The 12,230-nt window shown below is 46.4% G+C and overlaps 1 protein-coding gene across 6 annotated transcripts in view; it reads right to left on the bottom strand.

Annotated features, from left to right (window-relative positions):
- LOC149349130 (solute carrier family 15 member 1-like) overlaps window positions 1-12,230 on the bottom strand; it is a 516,652-nt gene that overhangs the window by 279,512 nt on the left and 224,910 nt on the right. For 5 of the 6 annotated variants that reach the window (XM_089578081.1, XM_089578082.1, XM_089578078.1 and 2 more), the window contains 2 exons: window positions 5,854-5,995; window positions 5,709-5,792 (listed from right to left, as the gene is read on the bottom strand). The exons of the other annotated variant lie outside the window; for it this stretch is intronic. In XM_089578081.1, coding sequence (XP_089434207.1) covers window positions 5,709-5,792; window positions 5,854-5,995 — 226 coding nt within the window. The remainder of the gene's footprint in view (window positions 1-5,708; window positions 5,793-5,853; window positions 5,996-12,230) is intronic. 6 annotated transcript variants of the gene reach the window in all.

Raw genomic sequence — 12,230 nt, forward strand, 5'->3', positions numbered from 1 at the left:
GTCTGTTCCTTCTTTTTCTCTGTTGTTTTAACGTTTTCGAATAACGCCAGAGGTGCACCAACTAGCCCGATCCGCCACTCTTATGAAAACCGTAACTGGACACCACACGTTGACAGCATTTGCACCAACATATCAAAAACTCTTGCTGCCCTGAACAAATTAAATACATATTGTCCGCGTGGTTCAAGCTACCGTTGTACAATGCAGTGATTTACTCTCGATTACGTTGTTGCATATTGGTAGGGGCACAACTTCAACACGTAATTGTTGAACGGCTTGATATTATGCAGAAGGAAGCAATTCTATTTACCAAAAACCTATCAGTATATGAACGTAGAAAAACATGAACGTAATGAACGTAATTCGCCAACACTTACCATTACGAATATTCAGAGAAATCAAATGTGATGAGAATGTCTTTTCGTTACATATGAGCCTCTTCACTGCCGCTACGGTCTGAGAAAAGTAGCATTTTCTACAGAACGGGTTGGAACGTCTTATGGGACGCAGTCAATTAACTATCAAATTCAAGCATTATTAAAATTGTTTCAGCAGTTAGTTGGAACTGCTTGTAACGCTAACTGTATAAGTGGCTATGAAAGACAAGTTCAACAATTCTTGGTGGATAAAACATAATATCTCCCTCAATAATATGAATTCTTAGTTACCCTGTAATTTTGTCGGTATTGTATCTTTAAGAAACAATATTCTAAAGAACAGAGAATGATTCCGCTGGCGCCAGACGGCTGCTTAACTCGTAGCGTGACCTCTGTTGTATATTTTATTGCTGTCTATATGCTCTGTCTCTAATTCTGCTGCTGTATATAAGCTGTACAACGCGGACCTAAATGTGCACTGTTGAAGTAATTTGTGTGTATAGAGGAAGTGGTCACTTCTACGTTATTTTTTTTTACCGCGCCACCGTTTGATAGTGTACTTAGTAGTGCAATGCATCCGGAGACGACACTCGTCAGGCGTTCGCTAAACGCCTTTTTTTCTCATCAAACATGTCAGTACTTTGTAAATTATTACGTGACTTGTTTTGCTTTGTGCAATCATATTTGTCAAAAACAAAACAAACACTTGCACGTCAGCTACTGAAGACTGCTTAATGCATGGCGATGCTGCCATGATAGTTTACGTTTGTGTACATATCTTTTTTTGCTGCCCTTCAGTGTTCAAATAATCAGTAGAAAATAGTTTGCATTGCCGAAGCACCGTTAGCAGGTTGTAAACAAATCCGTATGATGTGCATGTAACCGTTTTACAGCGATGTCTGCATGCATCTACACAATACGACCACGACCTGCGCTGTCACAAGGGCATTAAACCTTGCTGTTTTGGACAATAATAAACAACATTCACTTTCAGCGAAAGCAAAGATTCAGGCGATCCACTCGCCGGTTCGAAGAAGCGCATTTCTCCGCGCCTCAAGTGATCAAATTGTGGTTCTCACATGCCCCTTGAGCTAAACCTTAGTGCTGTCTTCCCTGTCCCTTGAAGCCGCATCAGCCGAGACACTGGCTCCGAACCGCCAAACGTACCAGCGACGAGGCACACTGCAAACTCAAATAAGCCCAAATAGGAATATAAATAGCTTGTGTCCGCTTTTAAACTCCTTATTGAAAATTGCGCAATCGACTTTAAGTACTAAAAGTGAGGAAATCCTCCTTTTTTACCGCTGTCGCGAAATGGAGGAGTAAAATAAAGTATTCACATGATTTTACTACTTTTCCAAGCAGGAGTATGTCGGCTTCAATACTCCTTCAGACCCTTTATGCACTCCTTAGTGTCTGCCCGCCGCCTAGTGGCAGCTGCCGGTTCGCTGCACTTGCAGGTGACGACGCCTGCTCGCTCGTCGCTGCCTGCTCGCTTCTCGCTTCTGCTTTTGCTGCTTCAAGCCCGTTTGTCGTGTTACAAGACACCGGATCGTCGCAGCCTTGCGCAGCAGTGTGCTCTGCACAGACAGTGCCTGTGAAGTCTCCAGTGTGTTCGGAGAACGCTTGGTGTTGCATCGCCTACGACGGCAGTCCGCGAGAGGCTTAGCCAACCTAGCTCAGTCGAACCAACATGGCGGTGTGTGACGCGTCGACCTGCCCGCAGCCGCCAGCTTGCCGCCCGCTCCTTTTCGCGCGCTTGTCGGGACATAAGAGACTGGACATCATCGACCTTAGCAGCAAGATGCTGCAATGAACGTCTCACTCAAGCCAGCCATATATGCAGAAGCAACGGCTGGTCGTTCATTGTCTACGCAGCATACAAGTGTTGGCTGCTGCCGTTTCGCCGCGCCGACATGGCGGTGTGTGTGTGACGCATCAGTTTTCTCGACACCGACGGCCCCTCGTTCTTTCGCTGTATTACAGCAAGAATACAAAAGACCGGATTATCATCGTCTTGTATAGCGGTAAGCAGTATTAAACTCTCCTTTGATGCCACAGACGCGCATGCACTTAATGCCGCTCCCTTTTCAGTGTGCGAAGGCTTGCTGTGAACCCCGGGTGCACGGAGACGAAAGGCTTCATCGTCGTCCGGAGGAGCCAGCTCACACAGAGGTCATTAAGTAAGCATCTAGAAATTTGTTGTTGCATGCGGCTGAAAAAGAGTGTGGCACTGCAGTCGTGGCTGTTTACGTTAATAAGTACGACTGGAAGTAGGGTCAATTCTTGTAGGGACCAAATTTTCTCCATGCGTTCACGCCCCATGAATATGGAAAAGCTGTACAGGCAATGAGCAGGTGAAAATGCACAGCCTTGGGGTCCGGAAATTTTTGTCACGTTATTACGAACAGTGCTGAGAACAAAACATTGCCTGCCCTAATGTGTTGCTTCCTTTCCTGTGTTTTAAGAGGGCCTTGTTATGCAAAGAATGCAAGCGATTTTATTCTTTTCAGTCATAGCACAGGACATGACGAAGCCTTAGCGCTCAAGCAGATTGCCTAAACTGTTACATTTTCCGAGTTGGTGGCGTCTTACCGTAGCAGCGATTGTCGGCAGCGGACATGAGGTGGCAACCATACTGAGCGTTGCCTTTCTGGATCGTTAGGCGTCTAGTTCCAAAATGTGGTATCTTGTAAGCTCTTCGCATTTGAAAAATGTGAAAAGAAGTTTCCTCTTCGCGTGCAGTTTCCGAACACATTCCATTATGTGAAACTCGTGGAGGCAAGTGTTCCGGTTCGGACTGCTGATCCCGGGAAGGTAGCGAAAGAAAAAAATAAAGCATACGCTAGAATACAAGAACCCCTGCTCGAGCTGGACGTAGTACATTGGCGAAACCAAGCACTTCCCCGAAAAATTGAAGCAGCACAAAGCGGATGTCAAACAAATGAATAAGGAACGAAGCGCGGGTTGACAAGACTGACTTCAAGGGAACTCTTGTGCTGGACACTGAGCCGCGCCCGCGCAGGACGCTCTTACTTGAGTCACGGCGCATTCAGCAGACGCAAGGAAATGTTATAGTACTCTCCCTAGAAACCCTACCCCCCTCTTGCATCAACTGTCTACGAGCAGTGACCCGGCGGATGACTAATCGAAGGCTTAAAAAACGCAAGTTGGGACTCGCTCGCAGTCACACCTGGTAAGAACCAAGAAGGTTCCGTCGTGTTTTTTTTTTGCTTTTTTTTTGGTTGGCGTTCTTTCCTACTTAAATTCCTTTCCCAGCCAGATAGACCTGTGTAGAATGTTTTCTTTTGAATCCTGGCAACGAATGTGAGGGCAAAGCATAACAGAAGACAGGTGGCGGCGGAAGAGTAGGTCTGGTGGTAGCTTTCTATTCCTAACAGTGCCTGCTACGTTAGTCACCCTTGCCCTGCCTTTGACCTGTACCACGCTTTGCGCTTTGTATCAAGCGGCCGTGCCTGTACACAGAATGACGACGCCCTCAAAATGCACGGCTGCGGGATCTCCCATCAAGGAAATAGCGCTTTGCATACACGCAGTGGAAGCTCACATGCAGTCTTTTGTTTGCATGTTCTGATTTCAATAATTGGTCCTGATATGGTGCCTGGAACGTGTGGGGAACCTTCTGACAAGTGAAAAAGAAAATTATATCGCAATGCTTCCTGCAGTGCCGGAACGCAGACAAAGGCAGCGCGAATGCGCAAGTGCCTCAGTAAGACCATTTTATTTTTTAGTTTTATTCTTTACGGGAAAAATGTTCCCCATCGACGCTGCTTCCCATTCGCCGTATTGCCTTAACGTTTACGAAAGCGGCTCTCTGGAATTTTTGATTCCCTGAAAAACGCGTTTAGCCGCTGTCATGCGACAGGGTACATATATGTATTATAGCTAGTTGATTACCTACTATGTTCTACTAGCTAATCTTTTGTCACGAGAAACGTTTAAACTTCAACAACACCTACTTTATTGAAAAGTGCACTCTGAACTGCTTTGGGAACTTGACTTCTACACTTGAAGCACATCATACTTCAAGCTTAGAGGTGTAATTCCTCTGATGCACTTTTTTTTTCTAATCTTTCTTTCAGAAGGAGCCTCCTTTGACGTCGTGCCTTTTTAGCCAGCGATAGCATGACATGCCCGTATGTTGACAGCAAAGCATTTCAAGGTTCCCTCCTTGCTTTCAAGTGTGGCATCTCTATTTTTATTCCTTGGGATATTTCAACTCTGTACCCAAAGACAGCGCGGGTTAAGGCACTCTTCTTCTTTTCTACAGTGGCCAAGACATTGGTTCTCTGTAACCATCGAAAGCAAGCTGCCGAACACTTGGTTCAAATGTTTTGTACACAATAAAATATTGTTTGAAATAAATCACTGCAATTTCATCGACGCATTTATCCTGGGAAGGCTTTAAAATGAGCCTTCCATAGGAATACTTCATTTCAAATGGGCTTCCTCATCAAGTGAAATAGTAAACTCGTCTGGGCATCATGAATGGTACCTTATAGTAAGGGAAATTGCTAAAAAAATTTCCTGTCAAAACTACTTAAAAGGAACAGGCACGTACTCCTGAAATGTACTATAAAAGTAGCTGCAAAGGAGTATATAATACTTCTGTTAATTGCCATGCTAACTCCTTTGTGATCGCAAATTTACTTCTAAATAAACTCCCGTCTAGAGAGCGGTAACACTTTACTCCTTCCAGCACTCCGAAAGTACCCATTCAAACAGAGGAGTAGACGATATACTCCTATTCTGAGGAGTATCTAAAACCCCTTTTCGGGAGTGCGCTACGCGATGAGCCATTTACTCCTTTTTGGGAGTTTTTCGGTTTGCAGTGCAGGCGTCGGGAGGCGTGGCGTGATCATGTGACCGAAGATGGAAAATGCTGGCCCCCACCGTCTACACCAAAGCCTCCTGGCGAGGGCTTCGTTCAGCCACTTTCCATTGTGGCGGCGATGAAACGCACACAAGCCCTACAAAAGCCCGTTGCTCAAGAGAAACCTACTAAAACACGGCAAGCAGGCCTGCCGACGGTGGGGCAAGACCGGCTTGTACCCCCAAAGGAACGCCAGGAAGTAGATGCTGCGGATTCGCGTTATACGCTAGATTAACTTGCAGCAGCAGGTTATTTGTGCTCATCCGAAATAAGCACTCTCGTGACCTTCATTATGACTGCATTCACTTTCATACAGAGGCTCGCACAAGCCATGAGACTGGCGCATTTGCTCATTGATTCACTTGTATGCCTTCTGTGCCCGGAATCAAAGCACGGCTCCCAAATGGCCCACCCGAGTGCGAGGAGAAAGAACTTACGTGTGTGCGACCAGGGCGGGCACCGCTGACACGGCCAGGGTGATGTTTCCCACGGCGTACACGATGGATATGTAGAAGATGGTTCTGAAAGGACGACGACAGCGCGTGGCACGCAGGGGCCTCGGCCAGCACCGCCGGCGCTCACCTGAACTTGCCCAGGTACGAGTCGGCAATCATCGCGCCCAGGACGGGAGAGAAGTAGCACGCCATGACGAAACCGTGGTACACAGACTTGGCCGTGTGCTCTTCAAACATGAGCACGTTGATTAAGAATAGCGTCAGGATAGCTGCGAAGGAAAAAAAGGTTCCATCTAATTTTCCTCCCTCACAACACTCGGCACTTACTGCCAAGAAAATGGGGTTTCAAAATTTTCCCGCTGCCACGTTCAAACCGAGAAAGGCAGAGCTGCATTGGAAGTGAATGGCCGTGTAGTCTAGCCTCAGGGATCCATCGGTGGTGGTCAAATAGGGGAAGTTGGAAAACACCGCCAAGGAGCGGAACCACGCGACCGCCGCCCAGGCGACGGCGCTACACGGATGGCCGCGTCGTCCGCTGCACCCAGCTTGTGGAGCATCATCAGGCGGTGGCTCGCGTGCGTACAAAGACATATTCAAGGCGTACATACGTAGTTTTCTCCTTGATCTTTTTTGCATACTCAACTCAGACGGTTTAGTACCATTTACAGCCATGACTTTTGCCGAGCACGTTAAGTACGCGTTGGAAAACAGCTGCTCGCCTCGCTGTGACTTCTCAGCTGGGAAAACTTTTTGGAAGCCGATATACACACTGTTCCGCAATTAACCGCGCGCCGTAGAATGCTTTTTTCAGTTAAACTAGCGAATTGTTAGAGCTCAAATTTCGCACGCAAATGGCATTCGGTCGGTAGAACTATTTTATGCTACATTTCTTTGGGATACTTTCTTGAACCGATTCGCATCGTCTGCCATGACGACGACACAAAACACATCCTGAACTACCGTGCCCTGAACTCAGCGATTACACTGGTGGCGCCATCTCATTTATCGGCCGCGAGATTCGGCAAAGGAAGAGGGTGTTTTGAGGGAGGTTTGAAGACTATTATTCACAAAAGAGTTGCAATTTAAAGGAATCTTGGCCAAACTAAGTTTTTCGGGGATCATTGATAAAGCAGTTGAAAAATTGTCTTCAAATCTGCCCCTAAATTACCCCATCCTTTGCCGAATCTTCACTCCCGACAAACGAGATGGCGCCACCAGTGTACGGCTTGGTTTGTTTCGCTATCGTAGCAGACGATGCGAGCATCCGACTATTTCTTACCGATTCAAGAAAGCACCCCAAACAAATGTTCAATAAAAGCATTCTGCCAGCCAAATGCAATTTCTGTGCCATATTTGAGGTCGAAAAATTCACCAGTTTAGCCGAGAGAACCATTCTACGGCGCGCGTTTAACTACGGAGCTTATTGCAGTGAGGGGATGCTGTGTGCTGTCATGAAGCTTAAAAGCTCGTTGTACAGGCTTCTCTAGCCGTATCTCCATGCATGCCGGGGTAGGTTAGTTTCTTTAGCCTCCTAAAAATCGGTTTTGGGAGCTTCTAAACATCGAATTTCGTATATAACGAGGTGATTTCATGAAGTAAATGGGAGTCTGCACCCAGGCCAAGGCTGCGAAATCCAGTCGGTGTTTCAATTCCTTCTGAGAATGTCAGTCAACCTTTTATTCCGTGACACAACTGAAGCCAAGGGAGAGTCTCCTTTTCTGCTGCCGTCGGAGCTGCAAGGTGAGCACTAAGGGGCGCGCAGTTTAGTGCTGTTACTGCGACTTTAGCCGGAGAGGTGTTCCAATGGCGTGTAAGAGTCAGGTGGCCAGTAAGACAAGGAAGCTCAGCAGTGACTGTCAGCAGAGATGCTGCCTTCACACGGCTGACGAAGTGGACCTGCAAACTACTTTGCACAGCCGCATATTACCCACGCGAAGAATTTTATAAAGCCAAACTTCGCCCTGTTCGGAATAAATACATGTGAAATATGAAATACAACTATGAAATAGAATAAATATGAAATACAACTTATTTCATAAGTTTTTAACAGCTAATTGCGTATTCCACCTCCCTACATTAGCCCTCCAGCACGCATTTCACTCCGCCTTGGTCATCCCCTGCAAGTTTCCCGTCCACACACTCATACCATAACGTTTGCTGCATCATTCTTTCCTCGCTCAGCCAAAGACTGGAACGGCCTTCCACACGACGTCGCTGCGACCACCGGTCCATCCTCATTTTTGAATTGTATAACTGCCATATTTAACGAATAACATCTTTGTACGTAAAGTTTGATTCTATCTGTACCCGCCCCTTATGTAATACCCCCTAACTGGGGATCTTAAAGGTAATAAAGTGAAGTGAATTCTTCGACGCGGTAGCTCGCTCAAATGGTAGCGGTTGGGGCAAGCGGCACGCCTTATTTCTTCGATTTCACTGTGTGGAGGCACGCAAAGAAGGGCTTTCAGTTTCGGCCGATATCTGCACCCAAAACCCCCACCCTAGCATCCTGCTCTCTCGTACCCTAGGCGTAGAGCGCATGCAAACTTAGCAATACGTAGAAAAAATCCAACCAGTGAACACATAGCGACATGCGGCTGTAAGCAGCCGCATCCGGGCCGACTAGGGCAGGCGACGCGAGGCACGAGTCAGCGTATACAAGCTATGCAGCAAACTGACCACGTGACCAAGCGCAGCCAATCGGTATCGCGGCCGCGAAGAGAAAACCAACAAAACTAACGCGGTACTGTCACCCCTTAGAGGTGGCGCTCGCTTCTCTCTGAGATTAAAGCGGCGACAGAATGGAGCCGCCATCCCGGGGCAAGTTTTCCAACTGTCCTCATCGAAAAACATTGATCGTAGTGACGCGTGTGTTTCATTTTCGGCCTTGTCTAGGCCGACAAAGCTCCCTTTTCAGGGAAAATGGCGTCTTGTTTTTTTCATTGTATAAGCTATAAATACAAGACCACTTGAGATAGTTTGGGGCACTTGAGGATCCAAAACATGGTGTAAGATATGTAGGTGAGGACATGATAGGCTCGCGCAGTTGCTCGATAAAGTCTCATAGTTCCTCTAGGTACCGCTAGGCAGCTGTTCACTACACGGCCATTTTGCGCGTTATTTGAACCTGTTGCACGGGTAAGAGCCGGTGCGTCAATTACAGAGCAGCAACTCCCTCCTGGCGTTCACTCGAACGTTCGCTCGTTCGTTCACCACTACTCTCTCTGACCGTCACTGCGCGCCCGGATAGTTCCCGGCGTTCGGAAATAAAAAAAAACGCCCTGGTTGGGCTGAACGGTGGCTGACAGTACAAACCCCACAAAAATTGGCTGTGGTTTAGCTCTGGTTAACCCTAGTTAAATTGCGAAAGCGACTGAGCGCCTTGCCTTTTCATCGCTTCGTTCTTTCCTTGTCGCCTCACTTTCGCGCTCTCCACAACGACTAGAATCCACTGAGGCGAAGCGCATATATATAAACGTAATTCGGTTGACACACGGTAGAAAAACAACAACTTTATTCTAACGTTTCGACCAGGGTCAGAGTGATGGGGTACAGGCAAAAGACACAGTTTATAAGTGCATGTACGCGGGGAGGGAACATTCTGATTGGCGCATCGCAGCGGCAAACACCTCAGCATGAATCGCCAGTGAATGAGAAATGTAGTGAACTAGCACAGTCAAAAATTACTAAATCATCGTGGAGGATAACTGCAATCACATTGTGAAAAAAATGTAAATAAGACAAAAATGTTTTGGTCGTAGCTCAAATGCACAAGAAAAGGCGAACAACAACAAAAAATAAAAATAAAATCATCAGACACGAGAACACAGGTGAATACCACTTTTGATTAAATAACGCCTCATGTGAAAGGGTATGGTACTAAGATGTGGTGCTGTTTCAGAGATAAGCCATTTATTAAGAAAGAAAAAAGCGGCGCTAAGAGTAAAAAAGAGGCCGAAAATGATCAGTGTGGATGAAACACGGCATGATACTATAAAGTGCTTCGGTTATCACGATAGACAAGTCAGCTTCCCAACATTTTCATTGAGACCGCAAGAAACAGTATTAAATTTTTGTATAAAAAATGATTCACGAACTTCGCGTTCATGATGGGTCTTGAAGCCTGATTCCAGTAAAGTTACTTGAATTTTTTCGAAAGGGTGCTTAGTGTTACTCACATGTTTAGAGATAGGAAGGCTAGGCACTGTCTTGCAATGAGCTTTGTGATTATTAAAACGAGATCTGAACGGTGTTTCTGTTTGGCCAATATACTGAATTTTGCAGACTGAGCAATCAAGCATGTAGATTACGGTGCTGGTATCACATGAGTAGTTTCCCCGAATCTTCACTTTAAAGTTCGATGCAGTGCTGGAAGCCATTACTGATGTCATCATCTGCGCGCAGACTTTGCAACGTCATTTATTACATGGATGACAGCCGATCAACACACTTGCGCTTGTTTTAGAAGAAGTGAGAATGTCACTCAGGTTTTTGGCACGGCGATAGGTGACCGGGGAGCTTGTTGAAAAATGTGTTTGAGTCGATCACTTTGCATGCGAATGACATGGTGTTTTTTTTTTCAAAATGCCCGTGACGTTTCGACCGGTGGGCGTTCGGTGGGTTTAATGAGTTTCAACTGTTCCAAGACTTAGAAAATTTTGCCCGCAATATGAGACTTAAATATTTCCATGACCGACCACAAGATCCGAAACGAGATAAAAATTTGCCATCGCAAAATCACTGGACCCCCCCTACTCAAAGAGAAGACTGCCTTGACATCTACATCAAGGCAGTTCAAAAGGATGTGCTAGAAGCATACAATACTAAATAGAATTTCCGTTGCAACCTTTCCGGAAAAGAAACCGCAGCAATAAAAAGACTAGCTTCTCAAACTGACATTGTTATCAAGCCGGCTGACAAGGGTGGTGCCATCGTGGTGATGAACAAAACCGATTATGTCGCTGAAGCCGAAAGGCAGCTTGCAGATAGCTCATTTTAAGACGGAAGCCTTTAATGCCTCATCGTTGTAAGCAGGATTTGTCGACAGAAATGTCACGCTTTTCAATTGGTCGAAACGGTCGTGACGTCACTGTGCGCGAATTTCAACGGCGAAAATTGTACCTTGGCTAGTAACCATGCAACCAATTAAAGGGATCGTATAGCAACGTTTTTAGATCCCTTTCAGTTTGCAAGCTCCCCCGCGCCGCGCTCGAGAAAGCGGCCCCCGTCCGCTTCCACTCACCACGCGGCGCTGCTGTCGCTGTCGGCCCGGAGGCGCCGGAGCGCTCGCGCTTGGCAGTTGCTGTGACAGCCTGTTCTCATCCGCGATAACATTGGGAGCGAACACGTCGAACTCAAATTTGCTGTACCTTTGGAGCTGTCACGTTGAAACTTCAGCCTCATGGTTAAATAAATGTTTCACCTGGCTAGTAAGAGTGAGATAAAGAGCAGGCTGATGCCAGTTCGCAAAAAACCAATCGTTTGCATTGCGCTTTATCGCATCACGTTTGCGACGTTTAGCGCTTATGATATGCGTATGTTGGAGTAGAGCTATCAATATTTCTTCGGGCGAATGCACGAAACATTAATGAAAGGATAAAACTAGCGATTTTCCGCTTCTAGATCAGTCACGAAATTCCGCGCTATATTATCAACGAAGCACCGCACATGCGAGCAGCATTCTGCACGTTCTTTAGAATTCCAATTTCAGAGAACACAACTATAAATGCAGACACACTTTTATAGTTGTGCTGGATGCAGGGAGGGAATAACTATAGAAGAGCTTTTTTATTTGCAATGATAGCACAGACAGGAGCAGCGTACTGCACTTTCATTTTTAGAATGTTAATTTCATTGAACACAGACAAGCATTAAATGCAGACACACTAAGTCGGAAGCACGGAGGGAATGGCTACTTGAAGGCGAGCTTTATTTGCAATGACAATATTTCTCTGTTCTCTAGCCGACGGTTCACGTCTCTCGTCTAGAAGTGGATGCGTGTCATTATGACAAAATGCAGCACTTGGCATGTAAAAGTGGCCATATGCTCTGCACATCCAAGCCGAACAAGGTTTTGCAATTCAAGCTCGTCTAGCAGCTCCCAAAAAACGTCCCTTTCAAAAACGGGACCTTCCTTCAAAGAAATCGGGATTGCTTTGTTTACAATGTTGGTAAACTCTAGCATCTTTTTGGTGGGATGCTTTAAGCACCCTTGCTTGAAGCTTTTGTATACTGTAAGATAAGCGTCACTGCCAACAACTGGCACAGGACAGCTGATATCTTCCATGCTGATATCTGCTGGCTGCTCCAAATCAGGCGGCGGTGACCATGGCGTAGACGCGAAGGGCCACGCTGGTCGGGCAAACAGCGTGGCGAGCGCCACCGCACGGAAGGAAACGGAAAGGCGACAATCCGCGCGCCGCAGCTTTCAAACTGAAAGGGATCTAAAAACGTTGTCGTATAGTGATGCTTCAAGTAAGTGAGAATGAGTTTAGTTAATTGCTT

The sequence above is a fragment of the Amblyomma mixtum genome, chromosome 3 (assembly GCF_055824585.1).
Source record: "Amblyomma mixtum isolate Tamu chromosome 3, ASM5582458v1, whole genome shotgun sequence".
Taxonomy (NCBI): Eukaryota; Metazoa; Arthropoda; class Arachnida; order Ixodida; family Ixodidae; genus Amblyomma; species Amblyomma mixtum.